The sequence below is a fragment of the Lynx canadensis genome, chromosome A1, assembly GCF_007474595.2.
Source record: "Lynx canadensis isolate LIC74 chromosome A1, mLynCan4.pri.v2, whole genome shotgun sequence".
NCBI lineage: Eukaryota > Metazoa > Chordata > Mammalia > Carnivora > Felidae > Lynx > Lynx canadensis.
Genome location: NC_044303.2, coordinates 228,933,381 through 228,958,276, shown reverse-complemented (window position 1 = coordinate 228,958,276; position 24,896 = coordinate 228,933,381). Strand labels below are relative to the sequence as shown.

The 24,896-nt window shown below is 39.4% G+C and overlaps 1 protein-coding gene across 1 annotated transcript in view; it reads right to left on the bottom strand.

Annotated features, from left to right (window-relative positions):
• Positions 1 to 24,896, bottom strand: part of DNAH5 (dynein axonemal heavy chain 5) — a 232,406-nt gene that overhangs the window by 172,651 nt on the left and 34,859 nt on the right. Inside the window, 9 exon segments of the mRNA XM_032594188.1 lie at positions 6,106 to 6,193; positions 6,281 to 6,471; positions 7,969 to 8,205; positions 8,819 to 8,984; positions 14,615 to 14,760; positions 17,199 to 17,370; positions 22,225 to 22,431; positions 23,372 to 23,693; positions 24,761 to 24,846. Of these exon segments, the coding sequence (XP_032450079.1) occupies positions 6,106 to 6,193; positions 6,281 to 6,471; positions 7,969 to 8,205; positions 8,819 to 8,984; positions 14,615 to 14,760; positions 17,199 to 17,370; positions 22,225 to 22,431; positions 23,372 to 23,693; positions 24,761 to 24,846 (1,615 nt within the window).

Here is a 24,896-nt window from a genome sequence, read left to right as displayed (position 1 = left end):
AGGGGTAGAAATGCAAGCTGGTGCAGCCACTCTGGAAGACAGTATGGAGGTTCCTCACAAAACTAAAAATAGAACTACCCTACGACCCAGCAATTGCACTACTAGGCATTTATCCATGGGATACAGGTGTGCTGTTTCGAAGGGACACATGCACCCCCATGTTTATAGCAGCACTATCAACAACAGCCAAAGTATGGAAAGAGCCCAAATGTCCATCGATGGATGAATGGATAAAGAAAACGTGGTATATATATATACAATGGAGTATTACTCAGCAATCAAAAAGAATGAAATCTTGCCATTTGCAACTACGTGGGTGGAACTGGAGGGTATTATGCTAAGTGAAATTAGTCAGAGAAAGACAAAAATCATATGACTTCACTCATATGAGGACTTTAAGAGACAAAACAGATGAACATAAGGGAAGGGAAACAAAAAGAATATGAAAACAGGGAGGGGGACAAAACAGAAGAGACTCATAAATATGGAGAACAAACTGAGGGTTGCTGGAGAGTTGGGGGGAGGGGGGATGGGCTAAATGCGTAAGGGGCACTAAGGAATCTACTCCTGAAATCATTGTTGCACTATATGCTAACTAATTTGGATGTAAATTTAAAAAAATAAAAAATTAAATTAAAAAAATTAAATAAAAAAATGTTTTAATTAAAAAATTTTTGAAAATAAATAAAATAAAAAGACGAAGGGATTTCTATAAGGAAGAAATTTCTATAAAGTAAGGACCTCTGACAGTCTGCTTCTCTGTAAAAAGCAATTGAAAACTTGTCAATATCAATTTTTTAGGACTCTGGACATTACCCAAAGCTTGCAAGAATCCAAGTAGTGTTTCTTTATTTAAGAAGAAATGCTAAGGGGCGCCTGAGTGGCTCAGTCAGTTGAGCATCCAACTTCAGCTCAGGTCATGATCTCGAAGTCCGTGAGTTCAAGCCCCATGTTGGGCTCTGTGCTGACAGCTCAGAGCCTGGAGCCTGCTTCGCATACTGTGTCTCCCTCTCTCTCTGCCCCTCTCCCACTATGCTCTGCCTCTCTCTCAAAAATAAATATTTACAAAATTTTTAATTATAAAAAAAAGAAAAAATGCTAAAATCTTGGCAACCATAGTGAATTTCGAGGTGTTTTAACTTCCCTAGGTCCACTGCCCCCTCCTTGGCAATGTGTTTGCCTTGAGAAACACAGCCACAGTTTAGCATCACCCAGGAGCCAGACTGGCTTTGGAGCCCCTCAAGAAGCCCCAGAGAATTGTGAGTATTTGACTCATCGTGATGTTCTCTAGAAAAGCCCCATCCAGAGTTTATCTTTATTTGACTTGACTCAGAATTCACTGGGTAAAAAAACAAAAAACAAAAACAAACAAACAAACAAAAACCCTATCACCAAAGCATTTATTAGAAAAAAACGAGCAGTAACAATTAACTTCACAGATGCCTGAGACAATGGTACTCGTTGAGATAAACAAGAGGTTGGCCAAAAAAATTAAAGATCTGAGGAATGAGATAGATATCTACAGAGGGTGTTGTAAAGTCGTGATCCCCTGGGGCTCTAAAAGTCATGCATATGTACAGAGCTGTGCACATGCCCAGGAAAGACCTAAAATGCCTTGATCTTTTACTTTGTCTGAACTCAGGGCCTCGCACAATCAGTAAATAAAGGCTAAGGCAGTCCTGAAAACTTCTTGAGCCGTCAGGTGCTCCAGCCAACATACCATCCCCTAGGCGAAGGGTGTAAGACTTACTGGTTCAGAGGATTAAGGAAATCTCTAGGCAATCGTTAGCTGACCATGAAACTAACCAGAAACTCCAGCTGTGCACACCACAGGAAAGGCAAATTCTACAGAATTAGTCCAGCAGAGTCCATAAAGTCAATAAAGAGACAAACAGTGACAACAACAACAGACTGGGGACAAGACAGCCAGATTTTCAAAGGTGCCACATTCTATTCTTTAAAATATCAAGTTTTTAACAAAAATAAGAATGGTCAGCCATGCAAAGATACAAAATAGCAGTCCCCACACACAGGAACAACAGCAGTGAATAGAAACTCTACATGAGAAAACCCAACTATTGGAATTACTAGACAAAAATGTGTACATCAGCTGTTATAAATGTGTTCAGGGAATAATAGAAAACCCTAACTAAAGAATTAAAGAAGGGGCACCTGGGTGGCTCAGTCAGTTAAGCCTTCAATTCTTGATTTCGACTCAGGTCATGATCTTACGAACGGTTCCTGAGTCTGAGTCCCACACTGGGCTCTGCATTGACAGGGCAGAGCCTGCTTGGAATTCTCTCTCTCTCTCTCTCTCTCTCTCTCTCTCTGCTTCTCTCTCTGTCTCTCTCTCTCAAAATAAATAAATAAACTTTAAAAAAAAAAGAAAGTGTGAGAATCATGTCTCACAAAATAAAGAATAGCAATAATGAAATAGAAATACAAAAGAGTTGAATGCAAATTCTGAGATTGAGGAGAACATAAATGAAATGAGAATTCACAAGAGGGGCTCAACAGATGACAGTCTCTAGAAGAAAAAAATAGTGACCTTGAAAAGAGTTTTGTTAAGACAGAAGACTAGGTAATGGATTTAAGGTATTTCTTCTTTTTTAATGTCCATGTTTAAGATTATAAATTTCCTTCCAAGTGCTATTATAACTACATTTCATAAGTTCTGGTATTTTGTGTTTTCCTTTGCTTTCATCCTAAAAGTACTTCCCAATTTCCTTTGTGATTTCTTCTTTGGCTCATTGGTTATTTCAGACTGGGTTATTTAATTTTTATGTATTTGGGAATTTCCCAAATCTCCTGTAACTGATTTTTACAATACGGTGGGAGAAGGTACTTTGCATTATTTGAATCCTTTCAAATTTCATTTCAATACTCTGTAATTCAGCACAATGCCTATAAAAATCACAGCTGCCTTTTTCTGTAGAAATTCACAAGCTGATTCTAAAATTCATATGGAAGTACTAGGGACCCAGAATAGTCATCAACAACCTTGAAAAAGGAAAATGTTGGAAGATTCGTTTTCCAACTTCAAAACTTACTTCAAAGCTTCAGTAACCAAGACAGGGTGGTGCAGAAGATCAATGAAATAAAACCAAGGGTGCAAAAATAAATGCTTACTTTTACATTTATGGTCAACTGATTCTTAACAAAGGTCCCAAGAAAATGCAGCTGGGAAAAAACAGTCTTTTCAATAAATGGTACTGTCACAAGTGAATATCCACAGGCAAAAAATGAATTTGAAATCCTATTTCACTCAAAATGGATCACAGGCCAAAATATAACAGTTAAAACTATAAAATATGTTAAAAAAATAAAAAACATAGCAGTAAACCTTCATGACCTTAGGTGAAGCAACAGTTTCTTTTTTTCTGTTTTTTTTTCTTTTTTTTTAAGATTTTATTTTTAACCAATCTCTGTACCCAACATGGGGCTCGAACTCGTTACCCCGGAGGTCAAGAATCACATGCTCCGCCAACTGAACCAGGCAGGTGCCCCACAACTGCTTCTTTTTTTTTCTTTTTTAATGTTTTTATTTATTTTTGAGAGAGAGTGAGAGTGTAAGCAGAGGAGGCACAGAGAGAGAGGGAGACATAGAATCTGAAGCAGGCTCCAGGCTTTGAGCTGTCAGCACAGAGCCCAACGTGGGGCTCGAACCCACAGACTGCAAGATCATGACCTGAGCTAAAGTAGGAGGCTTCACTGACTGAGCCAACTAGGCACCCCTGTTTCTTTTTTTCTCTTCAGTTTATTTATTTTGAGAGAGAGAGAGAGAGAGAGTACGAGTGAGGGAGGGGCAGAGAGAGAGAGAGGGAGAGAGAGAATCCCAACCTCTGTCAGCAGGGAGCCCAAAACAGGGCATTGGATGCTTAACAGACTGAGCCACCCAGGCACCCCACCCCCCACAACCCTTTCTTAAATATAAAATCAAAAGCACCAAAAAAAAAAAAAAAAGCAGCTAAATTGGACTTAATCAAAATTAAAACATCTATACTTTCAAAGATACCATTAAGAAAGTCAAAGACAACCCACAGAATGGAGAAAATATTTGCAAATTATCTGATCTTGTATTGAGGTAAATAACTGTTACAGCTCACCAATAAAAAGACAAATAATCCAATATTTTAAAACATGGGCAAAAAATGTGAATAGACATTTCTCCAAACAAGATATACAAATGGCCAAAAACCAAGTAAGATGCTCAACATCATTAGTCATTAGGGGAGGGCAAATCTAACCCCCACTGAGGTGCCACCTTACCCCTGCGAGAATGGCTACAACCAAAGCAGACAAGGGCTGGTGAGGGTGCAGGGGGCTTTTGCGGAAGCCGGACACACCGCTGGTGGGGGTGGAAAATGGCACGACTGCTCTGGAAAACAGTTTGGCACGTCCTCAGAATGTTACGCCTAAAGTTACCCTGCGGACTCAGCCATGCCACTCCTCGGTACAGACCCAACGGAAAGGAAAACAAAACATGTCTGTACAAAAACTTTACGCAGATGTTCACAGCAGTATTATGCATAAGTGTCCAAAAGCAGAAATAACGCAAATGCTCAACTAACGGATGCATCAGGAAAATGTGGCATGTCCATACGATGGAATATGACTCAGCAATAAAAAGAAATGAAGTACTGACATTTTGCTACCACATGAACCTTGAAAATACCATGCGAGGGGCACCGGGGTGGCTCAGTCAGTTAAGTGTCTGACTTCGGCTCAGGTCATGATCTCAAGGTTTGTGGGTTCGAGCCCCGCGTCGGGCTCTGCGCTGACAGCTCAGAGCCTGGAGCCCACTTCGGATTCTGTGTCTGACCCTCTCTCTCTGTTCATCCCCCCTGCTTTTGCTCTGTCTTTCTCTCTCTCAAAATAATAAATAAACATCAAAAAAAATTTTTTAAGAAAAAGAAAGTGTTATGCTAAATAAAGGAAGTCACAAAAGACCATGTACAGTATGATTCCATTTATATCAAATGTCCAGAGCAAGCAAATCCATAAAGACAAAGTAGGTCAGTCATTCCCAGGGGCTGGGGGGAGGGGGATGGGGAGTGATAAAAATGGTCTAAAATTACATAGTGGGTGATGGGCATACAACTCTGTGAATATACTAAAACCACCAAATTGTACACGTTAAAAGGAAAAATTCTTAAATAAATAAAGGACACATTTTATGTAAGTTATATCTCAAAACTGTTATTTTTTTCTCATGCAGCTTATTTTTTTAATTCGTTTGTCATGACAAACACATACAGGCAACTTTTCATTAAACATTTTTTCTTCTCCATTTTAGACATAATTCATGACTGAGCATATTCTGAGTTTAGAAAATTCTGTATTTTAGACTATTTTAGGAAGTAAAGCAGTGTTTCCAAATAATATAAAAATTGAAGTTAACACAATAACATACGCTTTTTTTTTTTAGCTTCAATAAATACTATTGTAAGTTGTGGGCAACACTGTTCTGAGCTATCTTTCTCTTTCTCAGTGACAGACTATCCCAAAGAGGTACCTGTTTCGGTTTCTTGTGATGGTTAGCTGATTTACCATGCAGGAATATAGATAATAATTGAAAATTACATGGCGTCTCCCCTTTGCAGGGTTGCTGTAGAAAGAGTTTGCAGGACTAAAGACAACATTTAATATCGTTAGCAACTGGATATCATATGTTCTCTAATTTTACAGACTATAAATGAAAACCATGAGACATACGGCAAAAATCACAACACATTAGCACAACAGGACACATACTGGGTTAAAGTACAAACTATCTCTTAAATGTCAGAAAATATTCATTGCAATGATGACAAGTTTCTCTTTAAACTGTGAGACTAAAGTCTTCCTTGTCCCCCTGTTCTTTTCATTACCAGGGACCAGAAATCAGTGAGGCAGCCATATCTGTGATGTATACACTAAATATATACCATTTATAATGGCGATATTAAAATACGTGGATCTTCATATTATATTAACTTAAAACTGGCTCATAGATTTATATTCCAATCAACACTGATTTAAGAATTGCACGGAGGGAAAATACATTTTAGCTCCATCAATGTTGGTTTTCAATGACTGGTTAAAAAGGACTAAGGGAACATTTACCTTGAGGTTCATTTTCTCCAATTTCAGCATCAGAATCACTGTCTTCATTATTCTGCAAAGCAGCCACTGCTCTTTCCTGCATCTTTTTCTACAAAGTGAAAGGATATTCTTCAGCTCAGCCCCATCCACAACAGAAGAATCTTCCATACGAAATGATTCCTTCACCCACACCCACCTTAGACAACAGCTCGCTGCTCCACTGTCTGATGCCCTTGGTGACATTGACGATGCACTCCACAGCTTTGTTCAGCGTCTGCTGTATGTCTTCCAGGGCAGGGGCCATGGCAATGTTGGGAATGGCCAGAGTGATGTCCGCCCGGAAAATGGGCAGACTGTTCTGCTTCCTCTTCGATGTACTGTTACTGTCTGAGTTAACACAAAAGAGGGAAGCCTTACTATTTTTTATTTAAAGTGGGTTTTATTTCATTTTAAGCTGGAAAAACTAAAGCACCTAGAACAATACATAATAGATATATATAATCAGACAAATATTTAGTAGATGAATGAAAACTAACTCGTTTTATCCAACATAACAACAGTTCAGTGGGACCGACGCATTTTCTACTGATGCAAGCCACTGGTGCCCCCTCCATAACGGACACCCACTATGTGGGATCAGGCTTAAATATGTAAACTGTTAGCCAAAATACTGAGAAGGATGCTGTTCACATACCACCATGCCACCAAATTAAATGTTAAATGGAGAATAAGGAAGCAAGGCATGAAGAACAAGAATAGCTATCAGAATAAGGCAAAGTCAGAGCACATAACCAGTTGGGAAAATTTCAAATAAAACACCTTTCTACCACAGTGTGTATAATCCAAACTGGGAGCAGTGAAAGAGTGGAGAAGAAATAAGGTGTAACTCACCATTTATAACTAAGGGGCTTTTAAAGTTGCATGTAGGTATAAGTATCAGTATAGCATAGATATATAAATGTGGGGGTGTGTGTGTGCATGTGTGTCTGTAACTTTATATAGTTGGAAATACCTGCAATATATACAGTTGGAAATACATGTGATTTAATATTCAGCATATCAACCAACGCTTGATAAGTTCTAATAATACCCTGGTGTTAAATAAAAGGATTATCTTCCCTTCCAAAGTGAAATAAAGCATAATAAACCATGCTACCAATCAAAAAATCCCTTCAATGTATCCACTGTTACTCATCTACTTTTAATTATTAAAGATGCTTCCCCTTAAATGCCAATATTCAAAATAAATAAAAAGGGTTTATTGCCCTATTATTTTTCTATTCTAATTAATATTTTATTTTAATTTTTAATTTAAAATGTAATTGCAGAATGTCTCTAGATTTGATGGATTTTTGTGGCTCATCTGGGAATACAACATGTGTTTCTGAACTGTGCTGAGGACAGGATGATTGTATTAAGAATGAGCAAACCAGCTGGAAAGTAGCAAATTGACCCAAAAATAGTAAAAACATTTTCTGTTTTGGAAAGAATGGATTAATAAGACCTACTTCACAGAATTATTGGCATAATCAAAGTTCATAAAGTATAAACTTACACGGAGGCTGTTAGTAAATGGTAATTTACTTTTTTAATTTTTTTAATTATGTATAATTTATATTTATAAAAATAATTTATATATTTATTTATTTATTATATATAATAAAATTATATATTTATGTATAATTTATATATAATATATATGTTTATTATATATTATATATAATAATTATATATAATAATTTATATAAAAATTTATATATTATAATTTATATTTATTTTAAAAAAGTAATTTTTTTAAATTATTTACAAATAGCAGGAATATACACACACACAAGCAGCAACCATGCCTGACCCGCCAGTAGGCAAGCTGTGCAGAATTATTACCCCGGAAGTTCACCATGTTGCAGGAATGAATGCGCTTGCGGATGGCCTCCAGTGCGTTTCTTGTAACTTTCAGAAGCGCATCCGTGTTTAGATGGTTAAAATGGGAGAGTAACCCGCAGGCTTCCTCTTCTAATATCTCAGTCTCCTTCTTCTTTCTCAGGATTGTCGCCAAAGGCAAGAGGCCTGCCGGGGCCTTGAGGGATGACGTCAAGGTGTCGGAATTTCCTTCTCTCTTTGCTGTTACAAGATGAGAAGATGGAGGGAGATGGAAAGAAAGAGAACCATCTATCACAATTGAAGAGATACGATAAATTACGTGCAAGTTTAATCATACTTAGACGTCAGATTTCCTAGAAAGTGAGGAAGAGGAAATTGGGGCACCACATGGGTTATTGGAGGCCTCTCTGCTCCACAGTGTGAGGAAACAGGAGGAGAGGCCTGAGCTATGGCTGAAAAAGCAAGACGGGGCCTCAGGGACCTGGGTTCTGATGCTCTCTCTTCTATCAACAGCCATAAAGCCTCGGAGGAATCACTTTCCTTCTCTGCCTGTCAGTGTCCTCATCCCCATGAAAGGTTTGCTTTAGGACAGACAGAGATCCTCTAGTGGGAATTCCAATCCGTCATCCATCCTACTCTACTGACAAGGTGCATGCTTGTAGAATTTCACACAAAAAAATAATGGGACTAATAACAATAGGCTCAGAATCATAACTTCAGATTTATAAATGTCCTTATAAAATTGGGAGAGTGTTTACAGAAGTGTGAAAGTAACTGATATATAGCAAATGAAATTTTAGTTTTCAGCAATGCCCTTGGACAAGTAAGACCCTTCCATTACCCCATCTCTTACCTGAACTTTCGTTTTTTGAATCAGCACTATTTACATTAGATACTTTGTCACTTTCTTCTTTGGACAGAACTTCCACATCCAGCAACATATTTATTAGTTCATTCACTGCTTCCTCCACTAATGAGCTTTTAAAATTTAGTATCTGAGCACCATTTACACAAAGGTCCTACCAAAAAAAAAAAAAAAAGAAGAAGAAAAACAGTGTCATATTTGTTTATCTAGTTCTTTTTTTTCTAATGTTTATGTATTTTTTGTTTTTTGAGAAAGAGAGACAGAGTGTGAGCACAGAGAGAGAGGGAGACAGACTCCAAAGTAGGCTCCAGGCTCTGAGCTGTCAGCACAGAGCCCAACACGGGGCTCACACTCACAAACCATGAGATCATGATCTGAACTGAAGTTGGACACTAAACCAACTGAGCCACCCAGGCACCCCTGTTTATCTAACTCTTAAGACCATATCAGTACCAGTAGTAATGCCATAGATTTAGCCTCTAGATTGGATTTTGGCCTCCAATAATGCAGGGCCACACCCCTCACATTAATCCTGGCAGGCATGTAAAAGAATGCATTAAAGATAAGAAGCCAACTTGATCAGCTCAGGTAGACCAAAATTATACTTACTTCTCCAACAGTAAAGAAAATACCTCCAAATGCTTATCATCAGCCTGTCCATGAAGCTCCCTTTATTTCACATCAATCTGCTCTAGTCAGCCTTCTTTCTCTCCTCACCTTTGACAACAAGCCACAGTCAGCCCCTAATTAATTTCAGATATTCCACTCCCCTCTCGTGAGATTCCATGTTTCTCAAGAATGAGATTTAACAAATATAAACTAATAATGATTGGGGCACTATGATCAGTTCTGTAGGGTGATAGATATAGGTAGATAGATAGATAGATAGATAGAGACAGATGATATAGACAGTCAGCAATTTACCACCTAGTTGGACAATAAGTCCATGCAATAATAGACCCTGTTAGTTGGTCACAGTCTCTGGTTCCTTTCCAAGGCCCACCATTACTCATCTTGAAACTCTTCTAATGTGCTCATGGACCATCTACTCCAAACGTCAGCTTCACGGCTCATTTACCTCCTCATCACCAATGACCTTCACCTCCACTCTGCTGCTGCAGGGCACATGGCATTTTGATACCATTTACATAGGAACACTCTGATGTGTCCTGAAATAAACTATTAAACTTCTTTATCATCAAATAAAGCATAAAATAAGAACTTCACTCCCAACTCACAACTTCACCCAACTACCAATCTCTATCCCTAGCCTTGAGACAATTATGAAAAAGAGGCAGGTCGGAGATTGGGTAAGGGATGAGATAGAGTTAGTACCATCTAGTAACAAGTAGAGACTCCAGCACCAAAATTCCTGGGTTCAGATCCTAGTTCTGGGAAATCTTTGACTCCCAATCTGAAAATTAAGTGGTGATTATCATAGAACCTAACCTTATGTTATTGGGAATATTCCATAAGATAATGTATGTAAAATACTAGAATAGTGCCTGGCACAAAGTAAGTACTCAGGAAGTGTTTGTTTTTATTACTGGTCAGCAAAGCACACATAACCACAGGACCTACATTTGCCAAACTTGCTAATCTCATTCCATATAAATGAGAGCACTTATTTTCTGAGAGCACTAATATTTTTTAGAGTCTGTATCCTAAATCCTTTCACTGTACACACCCTTTCCTAATGACATGCTTTCTCACTTCAACCATTCTTTCATCAATATCCTTACCTCCATCACTCCCTCAGCCTTCCACTGCCCCAGCCCGGAGAAGCCCAACCCACATGAACCAGGTAACCAACCCTTTCCACTTGCATACACAAGTCAAGGCAACGCACGTACTTGACACTGGGAATGTGGTCCCCAAATTCAGTCAGGCCCCTAATGCTACCCAGAATCATTCTACAGGACTACAGTCACATTCTTCTACCAGGCCCCATAATAGCTGTATCCTCAAATCTTTACACTGGCCTCTTCCATATACTCAGCCAGTGACCTTGATTTTTACAGCACAAAGCAAATAAAGGCCAAGAGGTGGGGACTCACCCAAATCCCTGACCCCATGCCCTCACCCAGAAGATAAATTGGCCTCTATCATTAACCCCTTATCCTTTTTCAGTGAATGCGGTAAGTCCCCTTCTGTTTAAGAATAATCACACAACATGAGTTCTAAATCACAGACTCCCCTGCTTCCCAGACACATACTTACTAGCCATTCCCTTTCTCCTTCCCCCTCAGCATAAGAACATACTTGGTGAACTTTAACGCAACATCTTCCTCCAGCTACCATAACAAGTTTCTGCCTCAGGGCACTTATTGTTCCCTGTGCCTGGAATTCTCTTCCCCAAAGTTATTCCCAAGGATTTCTCCCTCATTTCCTCTGCTCAAATGTAATAGCAGAAGTCATCCCTGTCCATCAACATAAATCACAACTGTCTATCAGATACTCCTTTTCTTCATTACCCTCTTAATTTTTTTCCACTGAGCTTATCACCTCCTAACTTGTTGGGTTACTGGCTTTTTTGTTTATTTGCTCTTCTGAATCCTGAACTTGAAAACGGGCTCCATGAAGGCAGGGATTTCATCTGTCTTGCTCATTGCTGTATCCCCAAGTAAATAAATTCTGGGGCGTCTGGGTGGCTCAGCTGGTTAAGCCTCCGACTCTTGGTTTCGGCTCAGGTCATGATCTTACAGTTTTTGGAATCGAGCCGTGTGTTGGGCTCTGTGCTGACAGCATGGAGCCTGCTTGGTATTCTCTCTCTCCCCGTCTCTCTGTCCCTCCCTCACTCGTGAGCATGCACGCATTCTCTCTCTCTCACTCTCTCTCTCAAAATAAATAAACTTTTTTAAAAAAGCAAACAAATTCAAGAGAAAGCATTCACTTAATTGGTAATCACTCATTTTGGTAAGCAAAATGCAAATTAAGATTAGGTTCTATGATTCTGCTACTTAAACTGAAATGAATAAGTTATAATAATTTCAAATTATTTATTTCAATAAATTTATTATATTTTATTTATAATAAATGTGTTGTTTTATTATATAACTTATAATAAAATCTCTTTTATAATTTATTACTATTATTATAAAACAGTATCTGTTGAAAGATAGTGAAATTGGTACCATTACGTTGCCGATGGCATTGGAAGCTGATGCCATCCTTTTGAAAAGCAAGTTGGCTACAAATATTAAGAGCTATTAAATGAAGCCACATTCTTTGATGCAATAATTTTGCTTTGAAGAAAGAAATAGTCCTAAAGGGGAAAACATGATACATATAAATATATTCATTGCAGCTCTTGGCAAAATAGCGAAACTTTGGAAACCACCCAAATGTCCAGCAACAGGGAATGAGTAAGTAAATTAAGGTACATGAACTCAATAGAATATTTTGAAGGCATCATTAAAAAGGTGGCTATAAAAGCCACATAGCAACATGAAAAATAGTTCTTGAAAAAATGTTAAGTGGGAGAGAAAAACACTATTCAAAATCTGCTGGAGGGGCACCTGGCTGGCTCAGTCATTGGAACATGCGACTCTTGATCTCAGGGTTGTGAGTTCGAGCCCCATGTTGGGCATAAAGATTACTTTAAGAAACTATTTTTTTTAATCAAAATATGAGGCACCTGGGTGGCTCAGTTGGTTAAGTGTCTGACCCTTGATTTCAGCTCAGATAATGAATCACACTTTGCGAGTTCGAGCCCTGTGTCAGGCTCTGCACTAACAATGTGGAGTCTGCTTGGGATTCTCTTTCTGCCTCTCCCCTGCTTGTGTGCTCTCTCTGTCTAAATAAATTTTTTAAAAATAAATAAATAGATAATAAAAAACAAATCAAAATCTGCTGCACGTGTAGCAGGGGATCACAACTTTACTGAGAGGCATATAAAATAGTCCGTACCCCAAACTGTAACAAGCATGGTCTAAATGATAAAAAAAAAAAAAAAAGGTATTTTTCCCATTTTTAAAAGCTTGTGCTTAAATTTAAAAGAAATCTATTTTTATAGAATAATACTGATAATAGGGGTAACATTAAAACCATGAAGCTAAGTGATTTCTCAGAGGGCAAGAGCATGACAAATGAGCAGGGGCGTGCGGGCAGGGGGAGTTTGGGGTCTAGACACAGCTGGTGAGTCTGAGAGAAGGAAGAAATAGGAATTTCTAAAATGCTGACATTTAATTTTGGTTATCTAGTAGTAATTTAATGTAAACTGAAGATTACCACATATGCAGAAAAGGTAACATGTGTTACCGGGACGGGACTGAGACTACTATTCTGCTTGGGATGTTGGTCTTTGGCTGGTGTCTGGGGGCCTGGATTTGGGGAAGGTTCCCACGGCTCCCCAGCTGGTAAGACTGGCTCACTGCGCCTACACGGCCTGTGCAAACAGTGTGGTTTATGCTGCATACCTGTTTTCCTTCTGGATACCTGGGATTTTGGTCCATGCTAGGCAGATGGTGCCTATGTGACCACACCCAATGAAAAGCTTGGGCACTGAGTTTCTCATGGACTTCCCTGAGCAGAAATGTTGCAAACAGGTTGCTGCATTTTTGTTGCTAGAGAGAGAGTAAGCTCTGTGTGGCCCCTCATGAGAGTGAGAGAGCAGAAGGAATGCACACATGCATTCCTCCAACCCCCCACCACCTCGTTTCCCTATGGCCTGGGTGTCTTTACTATATCACTCTAGTAAGTCTCAGTCTTTAGTGCAAATAGGTGCTGACTTCCAGGAGTCTTTCTTACCAATCTTCCATTCTTTTTTGTTTTTTTAAGTTTATTTATTTTGAGAGAGACAGAGAGAGAGGGGGGAGGGGCAGAGAGAGAGAGCAGGGGACAGAGGATCTGAAGTGTGCTCCGTGCTGACAGCAGCGAGCCCGATGGAGGGCTCAAACCCATGAACTGTGAGATCGTGACCCGAGTCGAAGTCTGACACTCAACCAACTGAGCCGTTCAGACATCCCTTAATCGGCCATTCTTATAAATCATCCTTCTAGTGGAGGTGGTCTTGAGGACTCCTGACATACCATATCAAAATCATCACTGATGAATTCTCATAATCAGGATGCCCATAGAGAACACTGCAGTGATGCCAAAGTCTCATTTCCAAAGGGCCAATTCATGGAACACTCTTTGTAGGATCTTAATCCTGGTATAAGGAAGAAAGTGTTCCATTTGGGAAAAAAAAAAAAAAAAGTGTAAGAAATAATGGGTCAAAGCAAGTTATAAAGGCTCTCCCAGGAGACCTTCTGAAAGCTGTTGTTTGAATATGTTAATGAGTGAAGAAGCTGCCAGGGTAACTGGGGGAACGGTCCTTACCCTGAGCAATCTGCACCCAGACCCAGCTTTCCCGGTTTCCTGGCAGTGACTTTGGAACTGTGCACCATTGGACACCTGTTTGGGAAGCAGTGCTCCACAGAAATGTTTAAGGAAGAAATTCTGCCCTGAAGATATTTAAAACAATCGCCTTATTAATTAGCATTAGCATACTGGAAGCTCTTCAACAAAATAGCTCTATTTTTCAAAAAATATGGAAAAAACGAGAAATGCGTCCCATGGCAATTTCCCCTCCTACTGGTCTGAAAAGAAATGATCTGCTCTTCGTGTCTAAGTGACTCCTTAGATACGTTCCTCTTCATTTTCAAATTACTGCCAGAAAGCTCTGCGTTTGATCACACCTATCACAGACCAATTACAGACATAAGAAAAATGTGTAATTTATGCTTCGAAACATGCCCTTTATTTTAAAATTTTTAATAAAAACATCAATCTCCTAATAACCTTTGTCATCTGGAGGAACTCGGCGCAGGTAAGTGGCTCCTCCTGGGGAAGCCGGCAAAGTGGCGTGCTGCTCATTTCTTCCAGAATGGCATCAATGCGAAACTCCATCAGATCGTTGACTCTGTCAAGCAGCAATTCCAGGTCCTCTTTGGAAAAAATAAAAGTGAATACAAGGGATGAAGCACTTTTCTTTTTTCAAAAAAAAAAAAAAAAAAAATGTACACGGCCAAACTGCAGTGGTGAAATCAGGATTATGGTTACTGGGGACCGCTGTGTCTCGCTTGGTTTTCTCACACTGTCCTTCCTCTAACTGGTTTCCCGGCTCTGGCTCTCTCGACCTGCCTCTCTCTGACTCAAGACGTCAAGGACTGGCTCGAATGCATCTCCCTCAGGAGGCTTCCTGTGACTCTGCACATATTCGAATTGCCCCCTCCTCCTGCGCTGGCACTGACCCCTGAGCATCCTTCTAGCTCTACGTGTGCCATATTGCCTACTCATCTACTCATGTGTCTTTTCTTCTTCTAGAATTCCTCCTTGTCATCCTTGCTTGGTCAACACAGCTCTGCACCTATTCCTCAGGAGGTATTCAACAGATAATTTTCTGTTAAGATTTTGTTTTTAAGTAATCTCTACACCCAACATGGGGCTTGAACTCACAACCCCAAGATCAAGAGTCACATGCTCCACCAACTGAGCCAGCCAGGCGCCCCAACAGATATTATTGAAGTGAAACAATTCCCTCGGTTTTTTTTTTTTTACGTTAGTATCATAAGGTACATTTTTTTTAAGTTGTGCTGAAGTAATATTGAACACTAAGTTCCAGACAGAAAGGTCAATTCCAGAGGAAATTAACACTTTTACATCAAAAGTAGGAATGATGGTTAATAAAGCTCTATCTAAGGGATAGTATGGTTTTCAACGGATACCACAGAGTCAATTCTCTTTTCTTCTGATACGGTTTTCATCTAGGAAATGAAGTTAAAATTGAATACAGGAAAGTCCATGTTATATACTCATGATGTATCAAAGATGTAAAATGTTTCCTTAAGTAAATACCTTTACTTCCTATAGAATAAGGCCTTAAAAGTTTTCAACCATTTCTAAGTTAATATCAAGATACCAAAAAGTTTTGCCTGGTAAGCTTATTTCCAACTAGAAGAGAGCCAACACTTTTAGGTAAGCATGAATGCTCAATAAAATTCTTTACTGTTTCTGATTCTATAAAGCTTCTTCGAGGACATCTGTGAGCCACCCCATCCCCCAAGATGTCCACATCCTAATCCCCTTCAAATGCTACCTGATATGGCAAAGGGGACTTTGCAGATGTGATCAAGTTAAGTATCTTGAGATGTAGAAACTGTCCTAAATTATCTAGGTGGGAATTATCTACACTAGGTGGGAGCAGTGTAGCCATAAGAGTCCTTATAAGAGGAAAGAAGGAGAGTCAAAGTCCATGGAAACAGAGAAACAGAGAGAAAGAGATTTAAGAATACTATGTTACTGGCTTTGAACATGGAGTGACCATGAGCCAAAGGATGTAGGTGACCTCTGGAAACTGGAAAGGATTCTCTCCCCCAAAGCCTCCAGAAGGAACTATCTGTGCTGATACCTTGATTTTTAACTCCCTAAGAGTCATCTTGGGCTTCTGACATCCATCTCAGATCCTTCGTGTAAATCGCAAAAAGAAAACAGAATACGAGAACTAAGGAGAGCTTCTTTAGAAGCTAGCTCCTGTCCCAGGTAACATAATAATAAGACATCCAAATGCAAACATTCTAATCCTAATATTCTCTAGGGAGAAAAGTACTAAAGTATAGCTTGGTAGAGCCTGTTCTAACTTGGTTGTGATAACTCTTATTATGAAGTTTTTATACCTTTTATTAAATATCTCCTTCTAGAATGTTAGCCTATTTCCTCCTGTTTTAGTTCCCAGGGAGCTGTATTTTGGAAAGAATATTGTTTTGGAGGCAAGGAAACCGGGTTCTAAACTCACCCTTACTGCTTACATCTATATCACATTGGCAGTCACCCAGCATCTCTGGATCACAGTTTTCCAACTTTAAATTGACCATCTTATTGAAAGTCGAATGTCCGGGGCGCCTGGGTGGCGCAGTCGGTTAAGCGTCCGACTTCAGCCAGGTCACGATCTCGCGGTCCGTGAGTTCGAGCCCCGCGTCGGGCTCTGGGCTGATGGCTCAGAGCCTGGAGCCTGTTTCTGATTCTGTGTCTCCCTCTCTCTCTGCCCCTCCCCCGTTCATGCTCTGTCTCTCTCTGTCCCAAAAATAAATAAACGTTGAAAAAAAAAATTAAAAAAAAAAAAAAAAAAAAAAAAGTCGAATGTCCAATAGTAAGTATGATTTTTAAATGCAGTTAGCCTCTGGGAGATAAAATTAAATAGTGAATACATATAGTTTCCAGGAAATTAATGAGTTCGTGTATTTTGGTAAAATTCCCTAAGGAACAGCTTAAGAATAACGGTCTCATTTCATTATTTATATCCCAGTATCTAGAAGAAATTATACCATAGGCGTTAAGAACGCAGCCTTTCAAAAATGAGAAATAATAACTATTCAGACAGACTTACTGATCTTCGCAAAAGTGTTTTTTAAGTACATCTCAATGTTCAGTGATGTCCAGGTCAGTGCAGCCAAGCCAGGCTGGAGAGCTTCGTCCACTTTAGCCAAATGAGGGACCATCAGTTGCTCTATGGTGGGAGGCATTTTTGACTTCACTCTCTGGTATTCGGCCAGCATCATCTGCAATGAAATGGAGGTTAAATGATCAATGAATACCACACTTCTACTATCTCGTTTTTTTCTTGTCCAAAAGGATGGCTTTTAGTTAAAGTCCAGCTGTAGGGCTCCAACAGTAGCCCGGCAGGTAGAGTGGCCAAAACAACACAAGAATGGGAGAGGCAAAATCTCTCCCTAAATACAAATTCCTAATCCAATAAAATACAGCTGAGAGAAATTAAGAGTAGGAGTTTCTCACCCCTTCCCCTGTCCAAAAAGGGGAGAAAAGTTCTAAGGTCAAGTGACTTTCTAGACCAGGTTACCAATGACTTAGTCTGTGCATCACTAAGCTCATTCATTCAACTTTGTATGCTGGCACCACCCACTTCCTGCTCCTCTGGGCAATTCCTGTGGACCATACTCATCACCCAAAATGCTGGGGTCACCAGAAATCTGCCTCAGCCCAAAGGAAACAAAAGCAAAACTGAACTATTGGGACCTCATCAAAATAAAAAGTTTCTGCACAGTGAAGGAAACAATCAGCAAAACTAAAAGGCAAACAACAGGATGGGAAAAGATATTTGCAAATGACATATCAGATAAAGAGTTAGTATCCAAAAGCTATAAAGAACTTATAAAACTCAACACCCAAAAAACAAATAATCCAGTGAAGAAATGGGCAAAAGACATGAAGAGACACTTTTCCAAAGAAGGCATCCAGATGGCTAACAGACACATGAAAAAATGCTCAACGTCACTCATCATCAGGGAAATACAAATCAAAACCACAATGAGATACCACCTCACACCAATCAGAATGGCTTAATTAACAACTCAGATAACAATAGATGTCGATGAGGATGTGGAAAGAGGATCTCTTTTGCACTGCTGGGGGGAATGCAAACTGGTACAGCCACTCTGGAAAACAGTATGAAGGTTCCTCAAAAAGTTAAAAATAGAACTACCCTACGACCCAGCAGTTGCACTACTAGGTATTTATCCAAAGGATACAGGTGTGCTGTTTCGAAGGGGCAGAGGCACCCCAATGTTTATAGCAGCATTATTGACAATAGTGGAAGTATAGAAAGAGCCCAAATGTCCATCGACAGATGAATGGATAAAGAAGATGTGGTATATATATATACAATGGAATATTACTTGGCAACCAAAAAGAGTGAAATCTTGCCATTTGCAACAACATGGATGGAACTAGAATATATTATGCTAAGCGAAATTAGTCAATCAGAGAAAGACAAATATCATACGACTTCCCTCATGTGAAATTTAAGATACAAAACAGATCAACATAAGGGAAGGGAGGCAAAAATAATATAAAAACAGGGAAGGGGACAAACCATAAGAGACTCCTAAATATAGAGAACAAACTGAGGGTTGCTGGAGGGGTTGTGGGTAGGGGGGATGGGCTAAATGGGTAAGTTAAGGGGCATTAAGAAGACACTTGTTGGAATGAGCACTTGGAGTTATATGTAGGGGATGAATCACTGGCTTCTACTTCTGAAATCATTATTGCGCCATATGCTAACTAACTTGGATGTAAATTCTAAAAAAGAAAAAAAGAAAAAAGAAAAGAAATCTGCCTCAGCCCATTGCTGGAATTGTAAGCCAAATCTTTTTTTTTTGTTTTAAGGTATCTATATATTTTTGAGAGAGACAGAGACAGTGTAAGAGGGGGAGGGCGGAGAAAGAGGGAGGAGACAGAATCCCAAGCAGGTTCCACACTCAGCGCAGAGCCTGATGCAGGGCTCGAACTCACAAAACCATGAGACTGTGACCTGGGCTGAACCCAAGAGTCAGACACGTAAGCAACTAAGCCACCCAGGGGCCCCACGCCAAGTCTTGATGTAAGACCCAAAGCATATAAGGAGTCAGGAACCAGCATTGATCCCACCAAATGTCATGGCTTTAGGTATCATCTGTATGCCAAAGACAACTAAATTCACATCTCAGCCCAGATCTCGCTCCTCAAATCCAGAAGCAAACAAGGCCTAAGCCTCTTCAATATCTCCAATTGAATATATAAAAGACATTTCGATTTAACATGTCCAAAACTGGAAGTTGGTTCTTCCCCAAAACCTTCTCTGCCCACAGCATTCTCCATCTCAGCTGACGGTGGCTTCTGTCTGTCTCTCCCGCCCACAGGCAATCCATCAGGATATCTTGTTGGTTCCATATGCAAGAGATCCTATATCTGACCTGTTTACCATATGCAGTGCCACCACTATCGCTGACTCTCCTCTAAATTACTGTAACGGTCTACCGTTGTCTCCCTGCTTCCACTAATGCCCCGTACAGACTGTGCTCAATTTAGCCACAAGAATGACCCTTTCAAAATGTAAATCAGCCTGGGTAATACCTCTGCTTACATAGCCACATGCCTTCCCATCTCATCCAGGGATACAAGTTCTTATGTTGGTCTACAAAGATCTACCCGATCTGGTCCCCATTACTTCTTTGATCTCATCTCTAATCATTCTTCTCATCCCTTACCTACTCTTGCCCTACTGTCATCCTTGCTGGTCCCTAGCCTCAGGTCCTTTGTATCCCCTTCAAATAATTACTCGAATGCCATCTTCTCAATTAGGCCTGTCCTGAATACCTACTTCATATTGTAAACCATCACCAAAAACCACCCAAACATTTTATCCTGTGTCCTGCTCCATTTTTTCCCATAGTGCCTATCACGTTCTAATAAACTATGTAATTTATCTATTTAGAATGTTCATTGCTTATTTTCAGTCTTACCCAACTAGAATATAAGGACAAGAGTTTCTATAGAAAATTCTCTTCAAGAATTTTGTCTGCTTTGTCCAATGCACCTGAAAGAGGTGCATATAGGAGGTGATCCATCAATATTTCCCTAATTTATTAATTAGTTGTCATCAGAAGGAGTGCTTGTGATTACAAACTCAAGGGTTCTGTCCTACAATGAAATTTACCTGTTGTATAATATTGAACTGTGTCGGTATTCTGTTCATATATTACCATTTGATAAATTTTTTTAATGTTTATCTTTTATTTTTGAGAGAGAGAGAGAGAGAAAGTGCAGGGGAGGGACAGAGAGAGAGGGAGACACAGAACTTGAGGCAGGCTCCAGGCTCTGAGCTGTCAGCACAGACCCCAATGTGTGGCTTGAACTCACGGACCAGTCCGTAAGATCATGACCTGAGCCGAAGTCGGACACTTAACTGAGTAAGCCACCCAGGTGCCCCATACGTTACCATTTTAAATAAGACTAAAAGTACTTGCAGCCTACCTTTTTTCATAATGTTAGTATTAATAATAATTAATTATAAGAAAGTAAATTTAATGTGCTTCTTGAATACAATTGTTTTTAAGCTCATATTTGTAATGTGCATGTTGATATTAGTTTGTCATTAGATCAACGTTTACCCAAATGTTTTCCCTGAACTACTAGCCCTAAGAGATTCTATAAGGAAAAGTGGTCCCTGGATGAATAAGCTTGGAAACCACTGTATACATGATCCCCCTTCTTGGAAAGTCACAATTAAAATTAATAATTCTGCAAAAACCACAAGAAAGAAGTAAGAAACCCAACGGACTTTGTGAATTTTGTTAAACCCAACATTTCCCAAATGGACCACATAATCCTTTCTTCATACAATACTTTTCTGCAATTTCTCTATATCCTTTCAATTTCCATGAAAACCACTTTGAAAAAGCCTATGTTGGATGGTTCTATTAGCAGCTACTTATACATTTCCTCAATCAATTATCCACGGCTTATCTATTTTCAATGCCCATCACTTATTCTACCTGGAAAGCAAATCAGCAGACCTTCTACCTCTCACCTTAATCCTTTAACCCCATGAGATATTATTCATTTTATGATGACAAACTGAGGCTTCAAAGGGTAAAACAATTTGCCCAAAGATAATGATTTGTATCCAGATCAAACTGGTTTTATAATCCATTCTCATAACTATTAGTCTATGTGGGCTCATTTCTTTCCTGTTTGAACTACACTCCAAGGAACAGATGAAGAAAACAAGCTCTCAGCATAACTGTGGGAGCCTGGGAGCTCTGTTAAATATTCAGCACAATAACTCTGCAACATCTGAGGTGGTCCTCCAACCTACCAAAATATCTGCTCTTACCAGTTACTCATGTTGCACACTTGTCCTCTTCTGTCAGACCCATTAACATTGGGGCAACCTGTAGCCTTCTACTCCACTTTATCTACATTCTCTTCCTTGGAGATCTCATCCAAGACAATGACATTAAATACCAACTATATTTTAAGTTTATCTATTTTTTTTATTCATCTCTACACCAAATGTGGGGCTTGAACTCATGACCCCAAGATCAAGAGTTGCGTGCTCTTCCCACTGAGCCAGCCAGGTGCCCCTAAATGCCAACTATATTCTTAAAATTCTCAAAAAGAAAAAAAAAATTTAAAAATAAATTTAATAAAAATAAAACTCTCAAAACTATGCCTTCCACTTTGACTCCTCCACTCTACTCCAGACTTACATATCTATCTGCATGGATAATATTTCCACTTAGATCTCTCAAAATCATCTTCTACTTCAGATGGACATTATTGATTTCCTCCTGTAGTTAGTTTTTACGATAGTTTTATCGTAAAAACTATCATGCCTTTTGCTCCCACTTGAATTCTTGCAATGTCTTCCTGGTGCATTCAAACTTATAACCTGGGTTTACATGATCGGTGATGAGCTGGCCTCCGCCTTCCCTACAGTCACATTCCCTCTCAATCTCCACCTCAGTCATCCTGAGCACTTGCTATCCCTCAATAGTGACATACCACCAGATTTTTTTTTTTTTTTAATGCAAACTGGGCCTAGCCAGAAAGAGGAAAAAATTAAAGTACCATACCTTCATGTTACTGAAGTTCTTTTTGTATACATCCCGTTTCTGGAACAGGGCAGCCGCCAATGGTGACACTTCCAGACCCATCTGTGACATGCACTCTGTCTCTCTAAATAAGGTTAATATCTGTGGGTCAAAGTTTACAAACAATTCCCCCGTGCCTGGAGCCTTCACCAATAAAGATGCCTCAAGTCCAATGTGAATTTCTTCAATCTGTGTCAAGAGATCAACATTTTTACTATTAGAAAGTTCAGCGCCTCCACAGGGGGTCTAGCTCAGTCATTTCTGGGAATGATGACCAGTAAGTGTTCTTCCTTGGATTTGAGCTTCTCAAACTAAAGACGACACTCTTCTTCCAAGGTCACTTTCAGAAAAGTGCCTTCGAGCTCTTGGTAGTGATGCTATGCAGTCAGTCTGACAAAATGCCTGGGTCATGACCCTCTCACACCCAACAGGTAAGTGGACGCTGCAGAGGCTTCTCAAAACCCGTTTAGCTCCCTGATACCGTCGTGCCCAACTCATTATTCTTCCTAATAAACGTTTTATTCAACCCACTAAATTCGGTTTTAGTTATCTAGAGAAACTATGAATACCACCATGGAGACCTCTCTGTTATTGGCTCAGGCACCCAGAGCTAAACCAGGAAAATGGGATAGCATTTTAGGGGGCCTGTAAGGCTGAATTTCATCCTCTGAGATACTTCCCGTCAATCTACAAAGACATACAAGAGTGGGTAGGGTATGAAATACAATTTGATGAACCTAGGATAACCAAAGAAAATTTAAGATTTCGCTTTACAGAGACATACTAATGTTTAGCAACACATCAAGGAAGTTAATGGATTAGAAAAAAGTCAGAAATCCCAATCGACTAGGTAAAAGAACCAATAAACAGGATCTTCTTTCTCTCTTAGGAGTTTGTAAATTAAATAAAAATGAGTTTCTGTTACCTGCCTTATAATTTTTTTCAAAATCAATCATTATTTTTCTTCATGGACATATTATACTCTTTGACTGATTACCTACATTCAACCAAACCTGTCTTATGAAATACCCACAAATCCAACTTTCTACAGGAATAAAATGCTAGCAGAGGGTTTCCTCTTGACCTGGCAATGAAGACGTCTTTGAAGGGCACACATGTAGAGACTCACTTGTTGAAGCCATGCCCTGTGGTAGAGAACTTCAAACTCTAGGAGGACTTTGGCCACCCTGTTGTAACTGCGAATCACAGGCTTGGCTTCAGCTGTCTGTAGCACAGCCGGGTGCTCCTGGAAAAGCTGCATTGGTTGCTGAATCCTCTGGAAGAGCTGTCGGGCCCACAAAATCTTCCCAGCAATGGGAGGCTGATCTCGACCCAAAGGAGGATCGCATTTCTGCTTCGTATACAGCTTGGAGATCATACCGACGTCAGCCCCATAGTTTTCAAGAATACGCCGATATTTGTCATCAATACCAAGATTAGGTATATTCAACCTGAAAAAAACAAAAAGTGAATGGTTTGAATGAATGGGAAGATACCTAGCAATCTCCTTTATTAAGATTTATGTTAGGGGCACCTGAGTGGCTCAGTCAGTTGAGCGTCTCTGGAACTCAGCTCAGGTCATGATCTCATGGTTCATGAGTTTGACCCCCCACATCAGGCTCTGTCTGCATTGACAGTGCAGAGCCTGCTTGGGATTCTTGCTCTCTCGGTCCTTCCCCCACTTGCACACTCTCTCTGTCTCTCTCCCTCAAAATAAATAAATAAACTTTAAAAAAAAAAAAAAGAAAAAGAAAAAGAAAAAAAAAAAAAAAAAAAAAAAAGGTTCATTTTAAAACCTATGGCAATGGAGGGGTCCCTAGCTGACTCAGTCAGTTGAGCATCTGACTCTTGATTTTAGCTCAGGCCATGATCCCAGGGTCATGGGATCAAGCCCCACATCAGGCTCTGTAATGATACTGCAGAGCCTGCTTGGGATTCTCTATCTCCCTCTCTCTCTGCCCCTCCCCCGCTCACTCTTTTTTTTTTTCTCTCTCTCTCTCTCTCAAAATAAATAAATAAACATTTTTTTAAAAACATACAGTAATGGAAAAAAATGAGATATTTGGTTGGCATATTTAAAAAATCAGAATAGTATCAATCCATCCATTATCTCAATAAAGTGGCTTTAAATAATAGTATTGGGATGCCTGGCTGGCTCAGTAGAGCATGTGACTCTTGATCTCAAGGTCACGAGTTCAAGCCCCACATTGGGCATAGAGTTTACTTAAAAAAAAAAAAAAATAGTATAACTCCTTAAAATCTAAGCAAAACCATTAGCCTGGTAAGAATTTTTTTTAATGACTTAAACATTAAGTAATATTATGATAGACAATCATATGGTAGTTCAAAGCTAACAGGAAATAAAACAAACTCTTAACATCTGAAGAACTTAAAAACTCTGACCTTGTTATGCAGACTGTCGAGAAAGGATTTTAATTAATAATAACAAAATAAGCTAAACTGTGTTCATATGGCCCCAGTTTTAGAAGACAGAATAGAATCTGTTTCAAATTTTTACCTTTCAAATTTCTTTAACATACTTAGAGCTTGATTTGTGTTCTGAATCTTTTCAAATGTAACATCCATGAACTTCTGCAAGTCGTTCTGAAATGGAATAAAGTCTGATTGTAAACAGTGAATTCTCATTGGAAAAG